The sequence below is a fragment of the Natator depressus genome, chromosome 1 (genome assembly GCF_965152275.1).
Source record: "Natator depressus isolate rNatDep1 chromosome 1, rNatDep2.hap1, whole genome shotgun sequence".
Lineage (NCBI taxonomy): Eukaryota > Metazoa > Chordata > Testudines > Cheloniidae > Natator > Natator depressus.
Genome location: NC_134234.1, coordinates 249187993 through 249209508, shown reverse-complemented (window position 1 = coordinate 249209508; position 21516 = coordinate 249187993). Strand labels below are relative to the sequence as shown.

The 21516-nt window shown below is 41.8% G+C and overlaps 1 protein-coding gene across 1 annotated transcript; it reads left to right on the top strand.

Moving 5' to 3' along the window:
- The first annotated feature begins 3473 nt into the window (after positions 1 to 3473).
- GLT8D2 (glycosyltransferase 8 domain containing 2) lies at positions 3474 to 21104 on the top strand. The gene is made up of 10 exons (XM_074940766.1): positions 3474 to 3691; positions 6343 to 6387; positions 9546 to 9641; positions 10799 to 10967; positions 12390 to 12507; positions 14760 to 14844; positions 17098 to 17210; positions 17937 to 18103; positions 19672 to 19784; positions 20882 to 21104. Exons 2-10 carry the CDS (start codon positions 6369 to 6371, stop codon positions 21052 to 21054), a joined length of 1053 nt encoding a protein of 350 aa, XP_074796867.1. The 5' UTR covers positions 3474 to 3691; positions 6343 to 6368; the 3' UTR covers positions 21055 to 21104.
- Positions 21105 to 21516: the final 412 nt, after the last annotated feature.

Genomic DNA, 21516 nt, shown 5'->3' with positions numbered 1-21516 from the left:
GATCAATGTGTGTAACAGTGACAATGGGGGCAGAGGCGAAGTTTGTATAAGGAACAATAGTGGATTTTCCACCTGATAGCTTGTGTTTAAAATGTATTCGTTAAGTATTTCAAATACTGTTCACAATGTTTTACAATAGTTTAAATGTTTTGTGTACATTAAATGTTTGTTTACTGTAGGCCATTCAGTTTCTAATCTACACTGGGGAAAGAGACTAATAAAGAAAATACAATACCTTCATTCAAGGTTTTACATATAATAGACCTGTGGTTTAACTCTGTAGAATGCTTTTCCAAATTATAAAAATACCTTTCTTTATTTGTGTCCAAATGTAAAATAGAGATTTCACAATGGCAGTAAATTGTGATGGGTGTCCCCACAACCATCGCAATTTACTACCCCCGATCAGGAGATGGGGAAGGGTAAGAGTTAGCAAATTGTATCAGGTATATCCCCATTCATCACAATTTTCTACCTCTAGAGCAGAGGATGGGCAAAGATAGAGAGAGCAATTTCTGACAAGTATACCCCTGTCCATCATAATTTTCTACCCATGGACCAAAGGACAGGGAAGGGTGAGAGGTAGCAAATTGTGCCAAGTGTAACCACATCCATTAATTTGCTACCACTGGATTTGAGGATGGGAAAGGTGGGAAGTAGCAAATTATGACTGTAGCAGTTTGTAACATTATACTAAACCTGCGGTGGCCAACCTGAGCCTGAGAAGGAGCTAGAATTTACCAATGTACATTGCCGAAAAGCAACAGTAATACGTCAGCAGCCCTCCATCAGCTCCCACCCACCCCCGCTCCCAGCACCTCCCACCCGATCATCGCCTCCCCCTCCCTCCCCACACCTCCTGATCAGCTGTTTTGTGGCATGCAGGAGGCTCTGGGGGGGAGGAGCGAGGGCATGGCAGGCTCGGGAGGGGGTGGGAAGGGGTGGAGTGGGGGTAGGGCCCGTGGCAGAGCCAAGGGTTGAGTAGTGAGCATCCCCGGCACATTGGAAAGTTGGCACCTGTAGCTCCAGCCCGGAGTCGGTGCCTATACAAGGAGCCGCATATTAACTTCTGAAGAGCCGCATGTGGCTCTGGAGCCACTGGTCGGCCACCCCTGCGCTAAATTGCTGTCTGACGGATTGTGCTACCAGTAGAGATGTTCTTTTGCTGCTCTGTCACAATTTGCTACATCTTGCCTTTCTCCTTGGTGGAGAGGTAGCAAATTCTGACATGTGGGTTTTTTGGGGGGATACTACACTGGCCATGAGGGGATATGGGTGACGTGATCCTGAGGGCTCCTCAGCAGCCCCTCCCACCAAGTGAGGGTCAGACACCACAGGGGGGACCTGAACACTTGGTCATTGGGAGGAGGGGGCCTGGGACTCCCCAGCTGCCTGCTGTCCCCAGGTGTGGGGCAGAGCTCCCGGCTGCTGTTCCCCTTGCAGGCAGTGTCGGGGGAGGCTTTTACCTGTGTGCTCAGCTCCCTCGCCCCGCCTGGGAAGGAGCCTGGCCACAGATCAGTCGGGGCAGGAAGGGGTGTTTTGAGTTAGGGGAATATTCTGTCCCCAACTGCAAGCGCTTCTGGTGAGTGGGGAAGGGGCTCAGAGACCAGCTTCTCTGTGGCATGGACTGGTCCCCTCTGGCTCTGCCATGCTCTGCCCTCCCATGGGAAATGTCACTGGCCCAAGTGCCTGAGCTCATGACCCTCTGCTGTTTGGCCCAAATGGCTGAAGCTTTTCAGCCACTCCGGATACATTTCCTCAAAAAACTTCCAGGTCAGGACAGATGCTTGAAGCAGAGCAGGGCCCAGCCTTCCTGCCCTGCTACCCAATGTGCTCACTTCATGGGCAATCAGCCACCTAGGGCTGATCTACAAGAGAAATTTATAGGGGCATAGCTACCTCTCTCAGGGGTGTGAAAAATCCACTCCCCTGAGAAGTGTAGTTAAGCCAACCTAACCCCCGATGTAGACAGCACTAGGTTGAATTCTTCCGTTGACCTAGCTACTGCCTCTCTGGGATCTGGGTTATCTACACTGACTGGAGAACCTCTCCCATCAGCATAGGTAGCGTCTACATCTACGGGCTACAGCAGTGCCTCTGTAGTGCTTTAAGTTTACATATACCTTTAGTTTGTTGCCTGGAAATTAAAAAATTCTATCTTCAGAGGCTCCCTAAAATCTTGCATTTTGTCTCAAGCTGTATTAATACTTTAAAAAGAGTTTAGAATAGTATGTACAGTATGATGCTACTGCTATAGAATAGTAGTATAGTATGATACTTCTTTCAGTACTTCCTCCTGAAAGCCCCATGGTTTTATTGTAAAGAAAATATTTTAATGGGGAAAGGGCATTTGACTGGTACAAGGGGAGAGAGGAAATTCCAAGCACAAGAGGTGGCATGGAAATAGACATGGAAAAAAGAGTAGGAAAAGGTTCAAAGAGAGTGTCAGGAGGGAAGGTCTATCCACATAGAGTAATCACTTTTGACATTCCAAATTCCCTTTTTGTTCAAACCAAACCCCCATTCCATAACTTCCCCAAGATTTGGGAGGGACAGAGTTCAAAATCACAACCCTCATTCAGAGCTGAATTTTGTAAATGTCCCCTAGTTTTATAAAGGGACAAACCAACATCATGGATGTGAACACTTTTGAAAATGTTAGCACGTTTGAAATCCACATTACATTTTTACATCTTGAGCTTGACTGTAATAGAAACTGTGATAAAACAATAGAAAAAAATCCGTAATCCAAAAAATAAAAATAAATTATTTCTGTTACAGTAGTCCAGTGGCAAAGTATCAGTACTAAAGATTCCAGCAAAATTCCAAGGGTAAAAGCCTGGCGCTGTTGAAGTCAATAAGATTTTTGCCATTGATTTCATTGGCGGGAGGCGGGGGAGAGATTTCACTGCAAATGTTCAGACTTTGCTGTTATTGAGATTACAATTGGTTTATTTTTCTTTTTAAATGTAACCTGTCAATAAGGATGCTAAGAAAAAAGCCAGCCTAATACCTTTAATCCACAGCGATTGTTAAAGACACATGTCATGCTGTCCTTAATTGTGAGTATTTTCTAAGAATTAATATACTTATTGATGTCATATTAGTGTTCACAATAGTCATGTATTATGTTAATACATTGGATTTGTGCCCATTCTTCTTACTTGATTCTTGCTTACCAGTAGTTATCTCTTCATGATTACCAAAAATAACAATTAAATAAAGATGTAACTCGAGACCATGTGATTGTTGAAGTTGCTTCTGGAGGTATTTGCTTTTTCCCCCATCTGGACTTTTGTTTCCTATGGGATTTATTTGCAATCTGCCGGAGGAGGATCTGAGGGGAGTTTGCCAGATCTGGGGCTGCATCACTCAGCACATCTGGAAGTGGTTTATGGGGCTCTTTCACTCCGTCAGTGCAATGTCTGGATTCTGAGCAGCTTCTCAGAGGCAGAAAAAGGAAAGAAAAACCAGCACCAAAGTACACTTGAAGGATTTGAAAAAGGATTCCCAATTTAAAAGCATTACTGTGGCCCTTTAAGGCTCATGTACCTAGGATTTCCAAGGGGAGTCATGGGCACGGCAGTTTTGGCATGAGTACTTGCAGTTTTGGGTGAGCTAGGAACCGAGTGTTGTCGCCTTGTAATTCTTCTGGAGAAAGAAGCCGTGAGTGCTGTGCTGCGTTTGAAAGGTAAAGACTAATTAAGCAGGAAATATCTAAACAGTAATGTCACTGTTTCATGTGCAGCTTTCCCTGCTGCCGCCCCTCATTTTGTTATATGATCTGGCAATTGTGTCTAAAGACGTCAGATTCCAGTAATCCGCGTTTAGGAAAACTAGGGGTAAATGTTTGCAGAGTAACAAGTCGTGTTCATTTCTTTCTTCAAAAGCTACAGAATGCAGGCCACTGATATTAAGAATCTTTTCAAATATTGAACTAAAACTTTTATTATATGTGAGTCTTTCTAGGTTTGGATTTTAAAGATTAAAAACTTGGAGTGATTCGGAGTGCTTTAATGATTTCTGGAGCTAGTGTAGGGTTCTGACAGGCCAGCTGCACATCGTAGTGACTGCAAGTTACATTTACAGTTTGGGACAAATTCTAATTGCAAGAGTGACATCCTGGTCCTATTGAAATCAATGTCAAAACTGCCATTGATTTCAGTGAGGCCAGGATTTCACCCCAGGAGTGAGAATTTTGTCCACTTACAAAAATTACTGATTCAAATTTCCAGACTAGAAAGGAAAAAATATTTTGTGTTCTGTGCACAAGAGAGGAGATTTCTAAAGGCAAAGCTCTTCTCTTGACTGATTGCCTGATCTACTTACATATGTAAATCAAGGGGGTTCTGTGCATATGGAGAGAGCAGAATATCGGAGTCTAGATAAACCGTGCAGATCTGATAAGATAACGATTACCTTACACTATGTTTATTAACCTGTTTTTTTTTCAAACCAGTCACAATATTTACATGCATACAGACTGTTCTGTTTATGTGTTCTGTTTAGAATTTAACTTGTCAATCAAAATTGGAGACTGACTCGAGATCTTTCCGTAAACTCAGAATTAACCAATAAGACATAACTGTATTTTGTGACTCAGCTTTCAAGAATTCATACCACTCTAGCCTCCTCTCCCTTCTCAATTAATCAAAATGAATTATATTTAAAAAAAACAAACATAATATCTGTATCTCCAGGCATGAAAATATGGAAAAAGGGGGTTGAGATGCCATGAATAGCTACATTGCTAGAGGGAGAAATGTCACAAGCCTACATTGTTTTCTTTTTAGCCTGTGGTGCTGTGTAGTTCTTGTTGGTTTTAATTTTTGATATCTCATCTCATGTCTTCAATAACTTGTTTCCTGACGTTTCAGTTTGCTTTCATAGGTTTACCAGCCTCAGGAGATTGGAATGTAAAAAGAAATTCCCCTTAAACATATTGCTCCAGGTTATGACTGACCCTCCATAGGTGTAGTTGAGGGGCCAGAAGGCTAGCTGTGCTTGGGAGCACGAGGAATGTGGGCTGGCTAGCACCAAAGGCAGCTCTTACTAGGGGCAGGAGAAAGGCCTTGGCTGTGCTCCTGGTACACAACAAACTGTTGTCATCAGAGCCCTTGCAGGAGTGTCAAACTAATTCATCCTTTTTGTTTCCAAATGTGTGCCTAGTGGGGTATTTTATTTTTAAAAAGAACGATTTACAAAGGATTTTTTTAAAGGCCTATGTCCAGAGAAGAAACAAAATAAGTAATATTATGTTTTTTAAATGATGCAACACAACATTTGTATGATGAGCCCATCATTAAAATCAGTGGGAGTTGTGACAAGTATGAATTTGGACCCATAAATTTAAAAATAAATCATAATCTGATTTTTACTATTAAGATTTTCTAAATTTGTACCCCCTAAAGTACAAAGAAAAAGGTAATTTGGCTTCCAAAATATAAGTAAATGTGGGATTTTTCCATAAATGTCCATTAAGGGGATTTAATACTTTCCTCAGAGGCATCTGATACTGACCACTTTCAGCTCTTGACGACAATGACAGTTTTAAGGAAACTTCTAGTTGCTCCAGTGCTATAGATGATGTGGTTAAAACGCTCGTGGCCAGTCCACACCAACGCTCTCCCTTGTTGCTATGACCTGTTGAATTATGCTGTCCCCTGGTTGCTGCTACCTGTGAAATTACACTGATGTTATCGCAGTGGTGGAAGAGTTCCCTAAAATTGTCAGTGCAGACACAGCCCAAGACAGAGACAGGATTCTAGGCTAGATAGATCCTTTATCTGATTTAATATGGCAATATCTATGTTGCTGTGTGTTTGATTATAACAAGATCTAGAAATGACATTATGGTGTTTACATTTGTTGTTCTGCTGTATGAGGAGTCAAGGATAATTTCAACAGATTAAAATACCTACAGATGCATTTTGTAAACATGTATATTTGCATGTGTTTTATTTTCTGTTTTACATTAAGAAAAAAATCTGTGTTATAAAATGTATGTATTGCTGGTATAAGTGACTGTACTGAGTTTATCAAAACATTACTTGTTTCACTATAGTTATATAGCTTTGAAACTGGTTCACGTATTTAAAACATTTTTGCGTTTTAATTTCTGGATTATATAAAGTCATAAATTGTTGCTCAAAACATTGCAAATGTAATATGTTTCCATGAAAAGCTTTTCAACGTTAGGATCCAATCTTGCTTCCATTCAAGTCAAAGGCAAAACTAATGGTGCAAAACTGAACCCATAAAATACTAAAGAAATATTCATCACTGTGTTTATAACTTCTCTCTTTCTCTCTCTCTCTTTTTTTTTTTTTTTTTTGATTACAGATCACAGTTCTTAACCAAAGGAACATATGGCTCTGTTAAGGAAAAGTAAGAAAGATTCAGAACATTTCAGTATCAATTTGATTCACATATTTTTTTGAACAGCTAGATAAAGATCATGTAAAAATTTTACAGGAGATTGTATAGGAGGGTTGCATGCTAATTTATTACTCCAGTTCTGCAAAGCACTTAAACCATTCCTAATTTTATGATGAGTAACCCCTTCCCTGATCAGCAAAGCACTTAAGCGTGTGCTTAACCCCATTGAAGTCAATGGGAATACTCATGTGCTTTGCTGTATTAAAGGCTATAATGACAGCATCTAATCCTGACACATGCTTAGCACCTGCACATTCCATTGAAGTTAAAAGGCCAGATTCATAAATGAAGTGTAATGTGGTGTAAATTAGAAGTTAGTAAAAGTGGGTGAGTCTAAACTGATGTAATTTATATACTGAGTATCTGGTAATAGATCTCAGGGGGAGTAAATTAAAATGTGTGGAAGAGGCTAGTTTAACATACACCTTTCTTACATTTTCCTTTTATGTGTTTTCCTATGACCTGCCTCTCTCCCAGTCTTCGGTGTGGAAATTATACAAATGTAGACTGTCTTATATCTGCTCATCGATGTGTAACTTGCATCATCTTGCACATCCGTTCTGAATTTGAATCAATGGAGAAAATCTTGAGAGGTGCCACTCTGTGTTGGCCTGACTGACACTGAGAACAGTGAGGCTGTAGAATGGCTTCTCATCAGGTTCACAGTTAGGTCCGGTGGAGTTATAGAAGCTCTTGCATGTAAGCAATTCCACCTCCTCCTATACCTGTTTGCAGAACCTGATCCTTCTGTCTTCCCCATGGAGGAGCCATGGAAGCTACTGCAGTGTTGAGGCAATATTAAACCGCATAAAGCAGTATGCAAGAGTGAGACAGAGCAATCCAGGGACTGGGGCTCACTCTGAGCCTTCCAAAAAGTGGATGGTTGGGAGTTTGAAGGGGCTATGCTAGCTCCCAAATTCCAGTTTTCTTGAAACATGGCGACCCTCAATGTGGACAAGTCCTTTGCTTGCTTGGCTAACAGCTCTGTTGTGATGCTATCAGTTGTTTCCATAGGCCACTTGCTTCCCTTGTTGTCAGTCAGCTGGAGAGCACCTGCTCTCCATCCCCCATGCAGGAACATCTTGAGAGGCACTGCCTCCCACTTGACATCACTTACCAATATAGCAGAGGGGATGGATTCCTGGAATTCTGCCTCTGGGGGAATGGATGGATCTTTTTGGCTATGGAGCAGCTCTGTGGCCACTACTGAGGAGGAGGGCTCCATATTCAAGACACGATTAGTGCCTTCGTGTGCTGAGCTTAGCTTTCCTGCAGAGCTCTGGTGGATGCTCAGCACCATAGTTAGGATTTGGCCCAATGGGATTCAGGGTTCTCAATACCCCTCAGGATCAAGCTAAAGTGGGTCAGACTGTGCCCTCACTAGATCCATGCAACCCCACTGAAGTCAATGGGTGAGATCCTCAGCTGGTGTAAACAAGGATACCTCCACTGACATTCTTGAGCTATGCTAATTTACACCAGCTGACGATCCTGCTCAAAAGATTTTTACAGGTGTAACTGAGGGCAGAATTCTGTGTTCTATGTTTTTTGTATATTTTGCCCATTCTGAGAACATTTATGATGCTACATAACTAACAAAATAGAATTGAAGATGACGTTCAGCAAGTTCATTGATGATGATGATGATTATTTACCTTTAGCCTTTCCAGTAACATCCTACTCAGTCAGGGGTGATTTATGTTAGATTGCTTAAGCATTCAGTCCAAGACAGACTCTGGTAGAAGCTGAAAAATCCAAATATAGAGTAAGGCATTTGCTTTTTGCATGCTTTGATTTTGCTAAGTAAAGTACTTGAATCAAAATATTTATACCTTTACAAATATTTGGAACATGCACAGTTTCTGTGGCATGCCGAGTTTATTTTTGTAACGCTTTTAGAATTATCCTCAAATAGACCTTGAATAGCTGAACTAGTTCACTGAAAGGATCTAAAATGCTTCACTGTTTGAAGGTCTACCCAAAGAGGTTTGAGGTAAAGGAAAGGGACAGGTAGTGTTAATTCTGAAATCCTATGGCAACTGGAGGACCACAGGGTAGCCAGAAAAAAAGTTCCAAAATCAGTTCGTCTTTTTATACGTCTTTTACACATTTTAAAATCAGTACATTCAGTTATACGAACAAAGAAAAATGGTGCACTTTTTCGTTACCCTCTAGATATGTGTATTAGACTTCCAAGTGACCTCATAATCACGTTCTCTTCCTCGTCCTTCCACTTTCATCCCCCTCCCTGTGTTGTCAGTTCCTCCTTAGCTTAGGACCTGATTCTGCAAGGAGTTATTACTGAATATAGTACTTATTACCACATATACGGCAGGCTGTATTACCTTTTCCAAGCAATGTCCGCTGGGGATGATGGACAGCATCCTGTCCCCCACCTGCCCACTGCTCCCTCTGCCCACCTAGTCCCACCCATGTTTGGGCCATAGACTGTATTTTTTGAGGGGTAGAAGAACTGTGAGGTCAGAATCACAAAGGTGGCTGAACCAGCATTCTGTGTGGGACAGAGGATACTCATATTGGTATGAAGTAGATAATATCCCACTCTGGGGATGGAAACAGTTTGCAGCACCACTATAGAAAGTGTGTTTGAGACCATTCCCCACCAAGCCTGTATCTTGCTTTCTGTAACTATGATGAAAATGGATTTGTCTCATCTACAAAAGCAGTTAAAATCATTTTCAACAATAGTTAAGGAGAAAATCGGGATAGAACCTATGGCTGCCAACCATTTTCAGCAACAGGCAATTTTCCTAGGGTAAGTAGCCCTTGAATAAGAGGCTTAACGATTTCACAGTTGTCCTATTTTGGAAGTACTTGCAATCAGAACATCCTTGAAAACCAAAACATCTGGAAAGAACTGACTACAGAGTCCTGATTATACTGGACACAGGCTACAGTGCAAATTTCTAAATAAATGTTACAAGCAGTTTCTGTTTTTAATTCAGTCAAATGGCAAATGAGATGAGATTTTCAAAACAAATACAGAAATACAGTAAATGGCAGTCATGTAGCTGGTAAAATAAAAATACAGATATATGAACAATTAGCATTAATTTTTATACTAACCTTTGTCCTCTTTATTTCAGTTAATCAGATCTTATTATTCCTACTTGTTTTGACCATCTGTGTCATTCTGTATAATAAAGTTCACAAGGTGCCATCTACATTAAATAATGAAACAAGTAAGTAGCTCATTATTTTATTCTATTCAGGTTTCATGGTAACTGAGCACTGGTTTCTGTTCCTGCTGTAGGATAAATAGGAATTTATAACAGAATCGCTTGTGTTATTTTGATGTAATCTAGGACCCAGAACTGTTCATTTCTAGATCAGCTGATTTGAATAATACCAGGTCAGTAGTGGCTAAGAATATCCATTGTGATTCAGGGCTTGATCCAACTCTCCTTGAGGCCAATGAGAATTCTTCCATTGACATCAATGGGAGTTGGGTCACATTCTCAACTTTTACAGAGACTAACGGAGAAGTCTATTGGTAACAACCGTGAGGATGTTTTTTAATGATGGGAATCTGCCTGCTTGGGAATAGACTGAGACCACTAGTTCATTTCCAACAGGCTATCAAACAGCGGCAACAGGTAATAACCAACCTGAGCCAGCCAACCACTGACTAAGGACTTGTCTACACTAGAAAGTTTTTCTGCTTTAACTGTACTGAGTGCAGTTATCCTGGTGTAAAATGTAGGGAATAAACTGTACCAGTATAATTCACTTTTATAGGGTATAACTGCTTTCACACTAGGGATTTTACTAGTATAACTATGTTGATTAAAAAAATCACACTCCTAAATGACATCATTATACCAGTAAAACTTTTAAGTGCAGACCAGACGTTAGGGGTGAAAGGCTTCAGATCTTAATCCAGGTCTAAACTACAGACTTCTGCTGGCATAAGTCAGGGTGTGAAAAGGTGTGATTCTTGAGCAACATAGGTGTGTTGGCAGAAGCCCCTAGTGTGGACACAGTTATATTGGGAAACCCGTGTTTTTAGAAGTATAGCTTGTTTAACTGGTGGGAGGTGATTATAATGTACAATGCACAGCTGCATCCACACAAGAAGAGCTTTGATGGTGTAGTATCTCGGTGCATTCCTATATCAGTAGAGCTCTTTTAGTGTAGACTTAGCCTTGGTGTTTATTTTGGTATTTATGTGCACCAATCGCAGTACTGTTAATCGCGTTCCCCAACTCTTCACCCCTTAGCAGCTTCCTGAGTGTTGTAACACTTTTGCTCTGTTTCTAGTTTACACAATTCAGAGACTAGGTCTGTTATAAGATGGTGCTGAATACCGTACAATAATTTGGGTTTTTGCTACATGCAGTTGATTTGGAGAGTCCCGAGGAGCTGGAAGAAGAAATTCCAGTGGTGATATGTGCTGCTACGGGTAGAATGGGCGCAGCCATAGCAGCAATCAGCAGCATCTACAGCAACACGGATGCTAATGTTTTGTTCTACATTGTTGGCCTAAAGAACACAATTCCACATATCCGGTAACGGGATTTACCAAAACCGATTCATTCTGCTACTTAGTTAGGGCCAGATTGTTACTGGGCTTTGCATTGGTGCACAGGGATTGGGGCAGGGCCCAGGGAGTCATTCCTCCCTGCTGTGCAAAGGCCATCACAGTCACAGATCCTGCAGTCCCCTGGGTACAGGGACTGCTGCCTGCTAGGGGCACCAGCCACCCCAAAAGGGGACTAATCTAAGCCAGGTGATGGCCACTGCCCTGCACCAACTAGTGGTAAAAGGGAGGCCATGCTGCAAGATGGTACAGTGTGTGTGTTTCTCCTGCACAATCCTTCCTGAAGCTCCCTCTGGGAAAATGTGGCTTTGCACCGCTCCGTATTTAGGGCTGCGCCTTCAACTTCAGAGGCGAACAACAGAGAGAGTGGGGCTAACACAGAAAAAAGGAGAGGTAAAGGTTATAGATATGGGGTCCAACCATGGTCATACAAAGTTGCAGATATTGTTTAAAGTGGGGTGGATTGAACCCAGGTGCATACCAAGGAGGAATGAGTCCATCAATGTAGGGGCCATCTCAATGAAGAAACAAACTCATTCAGCAGTCTCTCTCTTTAGCACTTTTATATAGCCTTCATTACTATAGTTTCTTTACATTCTTTAATGTATTTGTGCTCCCAACACATCTGTTAGGTAGAAAAGCCCTGTTAACACCATTTTACACATAAGGAACTGCAGTCCAGAGCCTCAAAAGTATTTGAGCTTCTAACTTCCTTTTAAATCAATGGAAGGTAGCAGTCAGAGGGCATGTGTACACTTACCTCCAGAGCGATCGATCCAGCGGGGGTTGATTTATCGTGTCTAGTGAAGAAGTGATAAATCGACCACCTAGTGCCCTCCCATCAACTCTGGTACTCCACCGGAGCGAGAAGCGCAGGCAGAGTTGATGGGGGAGCATCAGCAGTCAACCTACTGCAGCGAAGACACCACAGTAAGTAGATCTAAGTATGTTGACTTCAGCTACGTTATTCATATAGCTGAAGGTGCGTAACTTAGATCGATTTCCTCCCCCCGCAGTGTAGACCAAGGCTAAGTACCTTGGAGGAACTGGGCCAGAGAGAATAAGTGGCTTGCCCAGGATGACTCAGGAAGTCTGTGGTGGAGCAGGGACTCGAACCCAGGTCTGGAAGATCATTAAAAGGTGCAAATACCTGTCAAGATGAGGCTCAAGAAGAGAATCTCGTATAGAGCTGGTCACAGAATGAAGTAAAAAGTTGTGAAAAAAATACAAAAAATTGTATTTTTTTTCATTGAAAGTTTTTTGTGTTTTGTTTTAAAACCAGTAGTCTTAAATATAGTCAGGGCATGTGCCATTAAGCACTCTGACATTTGATACTGAAGATCTCTGTGGTTTTCTGTAACACACTTTTGTCATTTCTCTTTCATCTCAGAAGATGGATTGAAAATACCAAATTGAAAGAAATAAAGTATAAAATTGTGGAGTTCAACCCTATGGTACTAAAAGGAAAAATAAGACCAGATGCATCACGCCCTGAGTTACTCCAGCCTGTGAGTAAGCACATACCACACATATCACCAAAACAGAGCTGTCATAGTCTCCAAGATTTTAATGCACATTGAAGACTTCAAATCTTCTTTGTGCTCTGCTCCTTTATACAGAACCACAGGGGTATTAGAGGCGCCACACCAGTTGGTAATAATGTTGGATGGTTTTCTTATTAGACTAGCATTCCTCCTGTGGCAAGTGCTTCTACTCCACATTGTTGCTCTCCTGCTCTATCTCCTGAGGTACAACCCCCTTTATATGCTGTACGACATCCTTCCTTGTGGATGACCTGACTTGATTAATCCCTGGTCTGACCTGGGTTAAATCTTGGCCAGGCCATATACTTGGGCTGGCCAGCGGGGAGACCAAGCTTAACTAGCACTTTAGAGATCCATAAAAATAACACTTTTGTAGAGATGTAATCAAAATAATCACTCTTACTGCCTTGCCCTCCGAGACCGTAACTCCTAACAGAGGATTACATTTTTTTTCTTACACATCACTCAGAGAAGGAACCAACAATTAAATGTTGACACATTACTCAAAGAGAGGAGATCATTGCAGCAAAGTCCCTGCTAATTTGCCCATCTTCTTGCATGGGGATGTTGTTGGTTTGGGAGCTTAACCCTGGGGCTTATTATTGTAACTTTAAGAACTTAAACTCAGCTGCAACCCTGAGCTGACTATGTTGTGGGCTACTGACTCCCTCGCAGCATAATTTAGAGCCTGAAGGCTACTCTAAATTCCACTGGCTGCCTGCAACTGCTAGCGACTAATGTGGAAGACAAGAACTGCTAAAATGCAAGGAAGCGGCAAACTTGTCCCCTTTCTAGTGTTGCCAACCCTCCAGGATTGTCCTGGAGTTTCCAGGAATTAAAGATCAATCTTCAATTAAAGATTATGTCGTGTAAAGAAACCTCCAGCCAAAACTGGCAACCCTCGCTACGCTCTTTTCCTCTGCAATGCCCCCTGCTCCCACAGTAGGTACTGTGTGTAGTGTAGGATTTGCTATGCCAAGCCTGTGCCACTGTGGGAGGAGTCCCTTATGCTGGGGTGATTCTCCTGTGGTTGGCTATGTTGCCTTTAGGAACGCTTTGTACTGAGAGTGCTGTGAAAAGCTGCTACCCTGCAGTGGAAGATCTGGGTAGGGTTGCCATGTGTCTGGTTTTCGACCAGAACGCCTGGTCAAAAAGTGACCCTGGTGGCTTTGATCGGCATTGCCGACCAGGCCGTTAAAAGTCCGGTTGGTGGCACACCAGGGGCCCAGGGCTAAGGCAGGCTTCCTCGGCGCCACGGTAAGCACCGCTGGGACCCCCCTCTACCCCAACCCCACCACAGAGCTGCACCCCCAGCTGGAGCCCTCACCCCCTCCCGCACACGCACCCTGCACCCCAGCCCCCTGCTCCAGTCTAGAGCCCCCTCCTGCACCCCAAAACCCTCCTCCCCAGCCCTCACCCCCTGGAGCCCCCTCCTGTGCCCCAAACCCCTCATCCACAGCTCCACCCCTAGCTAGAGCCCACACCCCCTCTCACGCTCTGAACCTCTTGACCCCCCAGACAGAGCCCTCACCGCCTCCCACACCCCAACCCCCTGCCCCAGCCCAGTGAAAGTGAGCAACAGAAGGAGGAGGGATGGAGCGAGTGGGGATGGAGCCTCAGTGAAGGAGTGGGGCACAGGTGTTCAGTTTTGTGTGATTAGAAAGTTGGCAAACCTAGATCTGGGCCATTGTGAATAAATACCGACCACTGGGCCTATTGCATTTTTAAAGTTAAAGTGGCAGGATAAATCTCTGAATGTAAGCAGACTAAGTCTGAGACAGGGAGAAAGGTGATCTCCTGGGGCGTCTCTAACATTATCTTGTGGCATTGTGGGTCAGATGCATGCCTGTTGTGTCACCATTGACTTCATCTGAGTTATACTAAGGAAGAATATGGACCCATGTGGTTTAGCATAATCCCAACATTGGACAGAGAATCTGTCGTTCATATTTACAAAGTTGTTGAGTGAAAGCCTGGCCCCTCTGAAGTCATTGGGCGGAATTTCCCATTGACTTCAGTGGGGCCAGGACGACATTGTCTTAAAGAAAATATGGAGGCAAGTTCAAAATTGTGGCAATCAGTAAATGGTCGTTGGACAATATACAGTGATGAGGTGACTAAGTCACATTTGAATCCTGAAAAAGACATTCAAGATGACTGCATTAAGCCATTGTGCCACTTACAGTCTGTCATTTTGATTGTTTTTTTTTTAACAGCTGAACTTCGTTCGATATTATCTCCCCCTGCTTATCCACAAACACGAGAAAGTCATATATTTGGATGATGATGTGATTGTGCAAGGTAAGCTGTCATCCAAAAATTCTTGGAATGGAGCAGAAGTTTGCCGCAGGAAATTCAGCTGCTTTAATGCTCACCAGGAAATTGAGGATGTTGTCTGGAGTGCTGCACTTATGACAGCTTCACACTCCCCCTTACATAGTATTTAACAAAGGAAAAGCAAAGGGCCAATTTCTACTTTTGGATATTTGATCCTGATCGTCGGTGTGTGGGTGACTTTCAGTGTTTATTGCATCTGATCAGTTGCTGTGCATGAGTGTACAAGGCAATTTCAAGAAGCGTGGTTTCACTAGAACAGGCCGCGATACTCCTATCTAAATAGAAGGACTTGACGTTTCCTATTTTATTTGGTAGATGTGAAGATGACCTTCAATCCCCCCATCCTTACCCCAAATAACTGCTTATTCTTGAGAGAGAAGAATTTACTCAGATCAGGTTGTAAAAGACCCTGGATCCTGTTGCTCTGAGCACCCTCAATTCCTATTTATATCCATGGAAGCTAAGGGCACTCAGCACCTCACAGAATCAGGCTCATTGATACTGTATCTTATGGTTAATAAAGACAAATCAGGAAACAATTCAAATGCTGGAAAATTCCTCCACATCCATACAGCAAAAGCTAAGTAGAGGCAGAGTTATCTTCTTCAGGTGGATTTCTCAGTCTGTTCATTCCTTTCTTTGCCACTTTCTCTGTTCTTTCTTCCTGCTAGTGTTGATGTCTTCTCTTGCTTTGTCTTTTTTTCCCCTTCAGCATTCTTCCACATCCCTGTTATTTTATAGCACCTTTCATGCAAGGATCTCGGAAGCAACTTTGCAAATGTTAATTAATTAAGCCTTATGAAACCCATATGCAGTAGAGCGTCCAAGGACATTGGGTCAAATTAATCCCTGGAGTAACACCTTTGAAGTCAATGGAATTACAACAGCAAAGAGTTTTTGGTTCATTTTGTTTCCAACAGCTTTTGTGCAGTTTTTCTTGCCTTCAGATGTAGATTTCAGAGCAGCAGTACTTAAAAGGGCACTGTTGATCACTTTTTAAAGTTGGATTTGTTTTCTTTGCCTTCCCTTCCCTTTCGATAAGCTTGATAATGCAATTTCTTCCACCTTATACTATTTGGGGAAAAAATAGATTTCCCCCTCACTTGCATACACCTTTCCAATGGAGTCAACCTCTCTGCCTTTTTTATTATCAATAATATTAGCAGGAATATTAAACTGTGGAACAAATTCTGAAGTCTTTGCCTAGTCCAATCTCCCTTTGAAATTAATAGGAGTTTTGCAGAGGAAACACTGACTATGGATTTCAGGATTTAGCTCTATAGAAATAGTATTTGTTAGTTACGTGCCTTCTGCAAAGCAACAAGAGGTTCACACACTGAATTTTGGTGTGTCACACCAAAAGCATTGCTTTTGATTTTCTTGTTGTTTTGTTTTACATCTCACAAAACAGAAGCTGTTTAGAATCTAGAGGAAATTCCTTCCCAGAGCATAACAATTTTAAGGTAGGTCAATTTTGAACCATAAATAGGTTAACAGTGTCCCTTTAATTCAAACACCGTCCCATTGTGGGACATGAATCCTATTTCAGGTTTTCAAACAAACTGGTGAGTTGCCCCTACAAGATGATGTAGTTCCTGCTCATTTCCAGGATTTTTATTACCTCATGCTAATATTGCTCTATTTGGGTTTCCTAGCAAATGAAAACAGATTTACTTCATCATTGGTATAGCCAGGAGCACTATGAACATTTTAGCTGCTGGTGTTAGTCTATGGATATTGTGAGCCCACTTTTCAAGCAGCGAGGCCTAGTATCTTAATAAGATATAGCGAAATAATGCCCTAAGAAGAAAATCTGCTCCCCTGAACAAAATCCCAGGTAAAAGGGCATTGTGCAGGGGACCAAAGTGGGATGTAAGGGGAAAGGAACACAGTCCCCCATCCAGAGGCAAGGTACAGACATGCACATCTGTGCACCCAGGCTACAGCTCATGTTTGGACCTTCAAATCCGCATGTAGGCACATTAAGTATAGATGAATACATGCAAATATAGGATTTTGACTTCCAGTTACAGGACCTATGTTTGAAACCAATGCCCACAGAGCAAAATTCTGCCTGCCTTACATCCAAGCAATCCCTTGAAATTGATAGGGTTGTACCAGTGTAACTGAGAACAGATATTGTCCTAAACAGCTCAAAGGATAGATACATGGCAATGAAACAAAACCATTCTTAGACTCCCAATTCTATATTATCAGGTGACATCCAGGAACTGTATGACACAAAGCTAGATCCAGGCCATGCTGCAGCTTTTTCAGACGACTGTGATTTGCCTTCTACTCATGAAATGGTGAGAAGTGTAGGAATGCAGGTAAGATGTTAGTTTTAAATTCAGATTGTTGATGGATTTTTTACCTACAGATTTAACATGATTTTCTTCATCCCAAAATGAAAGTTTTCTCAGGGTAAAGTGTAGTATTTGGATTTAGATACATAGTTTAGTAAGGGGAATTGTTTCCAGTAATCATCTTAAGATGTGCTGTCTCCTGATTCTTTTGCAGTATGTTTTGTATTTTACTAAACTCTTCTTCTTGTTTTGGTAGGTCACATGTGCAACATATTTAGAAGAGAGTATTGATAGGATTGATATTAGACTTTCTGATAACTGAGAGGGAGTGAGGGTTGAACTTTGTGGGCTGCTCAAAAGATATCGTTTGAAAACCAAATCCTGAGTGGTACGGAGCATCTGCAACTGCCATTAAAGTCCAGTAGCCTTACGATAACCACACTGGTCTTACGCTAGATCACCTAGAGTAAGGTGTAAAGGGAGAAGAGGAGTGGGCCAAAAGACAAAGCCCTGTAGGACTCCCATGGAAATATTGCTAACACATAATGATTAGAATATCCTGTCCTTTAGCCTTGTGCCTCACACTAAAGTCAAGACAGGTAATAATCATCTAGAAATCAAGTTCTCAGAGCTTATTGTTCAATGCCTATGTATTCTGCATGTGCGTGAGATAGATACAGCTGCATCAAAGTATATCTAGACAAAAATTAGATTTACAGTAGTGATATATATAATTTTCCTTCTCTCTAGAACACATACATGGGATATCTGGACTACCGGAAGCAAACAATTAGAGACCTTGGCATCAGCCCCAGCACTTGCTCCTTTAACCCTGGTGTAATTGTGGCTAATATGACAGAATGGAAGCACCAGCGGATTACAAAGCAATTAGAAAAATGGATGCAAAGAAATGTAGAGTATGTACAGATATCAAAGTCTTCACTTTATCCTGACTGAATGTGCTGTTTAAAGTTGAATTTTCTGTTCGTTTTTCAAAGGTCCATTACTTAAGATGTGCTTCCTTTCACAGATCGTAAGGCAAGATAACCTTATGTTGCACAATTTCCACCTGTTCTAATCCAAGTGCAGTCACGAACAACATAAAGTGACCACTTGGGACTCTGCAGTCTTGTGCTGACTCAGCAAGCCAGGCCTAATCCTGAGAGGTGCTGAGCACCTGTAGTTTTCATTGTGGATGATCAGCCCCATTCAGGATCAGGCTGCTTAGGGGCAGGGCTGATCTCTCCTTCTTGCAGTGGGCCCTATAAACTGCAATGTCAGCAATACTGGAAAGGGGACAGTTTTTTTTACACAACCCAAGAACCGTTTCTTAAACACAAAGAAAAGCCCATTTTTCTTCCTAAAAAGATAAGCCATAATTTACATAAACTGCTGAAAATCAGAAAAAGACCCAACCCTAAGAAGCTGTAAAAAGTGGCAATTCCACTATGAGAAGTGGTGGGGGTGAGGGACGACTATGGCATTCTCTTTAAAAACCAATGTATGGTCAATGACACGAGTCTATTCACAAAGTATTTGTGGTATCAATCCATTGTCAGTGTGTATTGGTAACTTGAATGTCACCCTGTGTGGAGTACAGCAGGTAAGTCAAACTGCAGTAAAGCAGAGCTGAAATGAAAATGGATCACAGTGTTGATCACTTGTCAGTTTTCTGCTACCCTGGGAAAGCAAATGAAAGCCGGGGAAGGAAGCACAGAGAACCAGGGGAGGAAGAATAATATCCTGGGACCAACAGCTACAACTACACTGCATATGAACAGAAGCCTTCCCCAGTTCCCTCCTTCCTCTCTCACTTATTCTGCATGTCTTATTTGGCCTAACACTTGATTTTTTTATCCCTTTTTAATGCTTAGAAAAATACCCATGAACACTAAAGCAAATTGCTGTAAAGATATAACAAAGAGTTTTTACATTTTAAAGTGCCCACACATTCTCTGTACCTGGAGTTTGAGCCCCCAATAAAAACACCACTTCCAGGTCTCACGTGGACTACCTTTTGTATCTGTAAATGCTGTGCCAGTCATTTAAACTTTAGGCACTTCTGAACAGGGGTTGGCTTCATTTTAGGTCAGGTTCTGCCATGCTCCGACTGAGTAGCCCCTCATTCTGAGCGGAATCCCAGTGATTACATTTCTGCCACCCTGAGGCAACCCATTGATTTTGCTGGGACTACTTACAGAGTAAGGTACGACTCAGCATGAGTAAGAGTGGTAGACTTTGGCAAGATTTCTTATACAGCACCAAACATTGTCCACAATTAGAAGAAAAATAATCTGTAAGTGTTGGAATGCCAGTGAAAAGGTGCATATTTCAAATTAGGTGAAGAAGTAGCGTTTCAATCTATACAAGGCAGATTTTAATAGTAAATTAGGTAGAGCATTACTATTGCTTTTGCCTTCTGGTTTTGTAGTAAAGTTCCTTTTCCTTTCAGAACTTTGAGCTGCTCTTTTTTGCCTTTTCACAGAGAAAACCTCTACAGCAGCACCCTTGGGGGTGGTGTGGCCACTTCTCCAATGCTCATTGTATTCCATGGAAAATATTCCACTATTAATCCCTTGTGGCATGTGCGACATCTTGGTAAGTATGTTTCATTTCAAAACACTCTGGGCTGGAACAAAATACAAATAAGATTTAAGGACCCTACGGATGATTTTGCTCATCCTCAGTACACTACTTTATGCCTCAGATCCCACATCATTGCTCTACACTCATTCCCCTTCCTTCCAGATTCAAAATTAGCCCTTTATCGCTTTCCTTGTCCTACTATAGCTATTTACTTGAAGCTTCTCCTCCCTCCCCATCTTCAAATTAACCACATTCCTGGAAGATATTCTTTAACCACACAAGTTATTGGGCTCAATACAGGGGTGAAATGTAACCACCAATGACATGCAGGAGGTCAGGCTGGGTGATCTGATGGGTCCTTCTGGTATTAAGCTCTACAAAGTCAGGGGCTGAGAAGCAGTTGCAGGCTAAATCACCTATAACAGCCCTTGGGCTGGGGTTAAAGGTGGAATAGCTATTTTACACAAAGAGCTAGCCAGATCTTATTGGCAATAGGGGGCCACCTCCTCCTGTTTGTAAAGCAGCATATCATTTGTGTGGCCCTACCAAATTCATGGTCCATTTTGATCAATTTCATGAGAGTTTAAAAATCGTAAATTTCATGATTTCAGCCATTTAAATCGGAAACGTGTTGTAACTGTAGGGGTCCTGACCCACAAGGAGTTGTGGGAGGGTCGCAAGGTTATTGTAGGAGGGGGTTGTGGTACTTCTGCCCTGCTGCTGGCGGCAGCACTGCCTTCAGTGCTGGGCAGCTAGAGTGGCAGCTGCTGGCCAGGAGCCCAGCTCTGAAGGCAGAGCGCCTGTCAGCAGCAGCTCAGAAGTAAAGATGGCCTGGTGTGGTATTGCCACCCTTACTTCCGTGCTGCTGCCTTCAGAGCTGGGCCTTTGATCAGCAGCCACCCAGCTCTGAAGGCAGCGCAGAAGTAAGTTTATCAACACTCTTTTACAAAATAGCCCATCATGTTTAGTACTAGTAAAAAGTATACTAATTAGTGTATTGTTTCTTTAAATCAGTTTTAATAAAAGTTGTACTTTGTTTAATTGCATAGTATCTTCCAATACTGATCTTTATGAAAGCTAGAGATTTATTTATGTTTAAAACCACACAGGGTGGAGTCCCGATGCCAGGTATTCAGAGCATTTTCTTCAAGAAGCTAAATTACTTCATTGGAATGGAAGGTATAAACCTTGGGATTACCCTAGTGTTCATAATGACCTATGGGAAAACTGGTTTATCCCTGACCCATCAGGGAAGTTCAAAATGATTCGTCCCAATAGCTGATACTGAAAGACATCTAAAATGCTTATGCTTTTAAAAATAAATCCCTTTCCAGCAAGATCGTAATGGATTATTCTATTTCTATACCATACTTTGCAATACAGTTGATCTTCTGTGTAATATAACTATTGTGTAAAACTGTATGTGTAACTGATTTTACAAAACTAACCCTAAGTATTTAAGCTTCACCCTAAAAATAAATGTTGAGTTAATGTACTGGTATAGGGGGTAAAACACACATACAAACTTCAGATTAGCTTGAGTTTCTAGTAATATTGTGAGATATGTTTACTTGATTAAAGACATTTTAAAATGTTTACAAATATGAAAATCAGGACTAAACAGAATGGGTTTTCATGCAATGTTTTGTATCCTCTAAAGAAGATTCCAGTTGCTTGCTGAATCTATACGAGCAGTACTTAGTGCTGAGTACAAGATGTTTTAGCTTTCTAGTCCTGTTTTTTT

What these genes read in the sequence shown, in the direction of transcription:
- GLT8D2 (XM_074940766.1), top strand. An exon ending in TACATTAAATAATGAAACAA is followed by an intron (nt 9,642 to 10,798) that starts GTAAGTAGCTCA and finishes TGCTACATGCAG; the next exon opens with TTGATTTGGAGAGTCCCGAG. An exon ending in GTGGCATGTGCGACATCTTG is followed by an intron (nt 19,785 to 20,881) that starts GTAAGTATGTTT and finishes AAAACCACACAG; the next exon opens with GGTGGAGTCCCGATGCCAGG.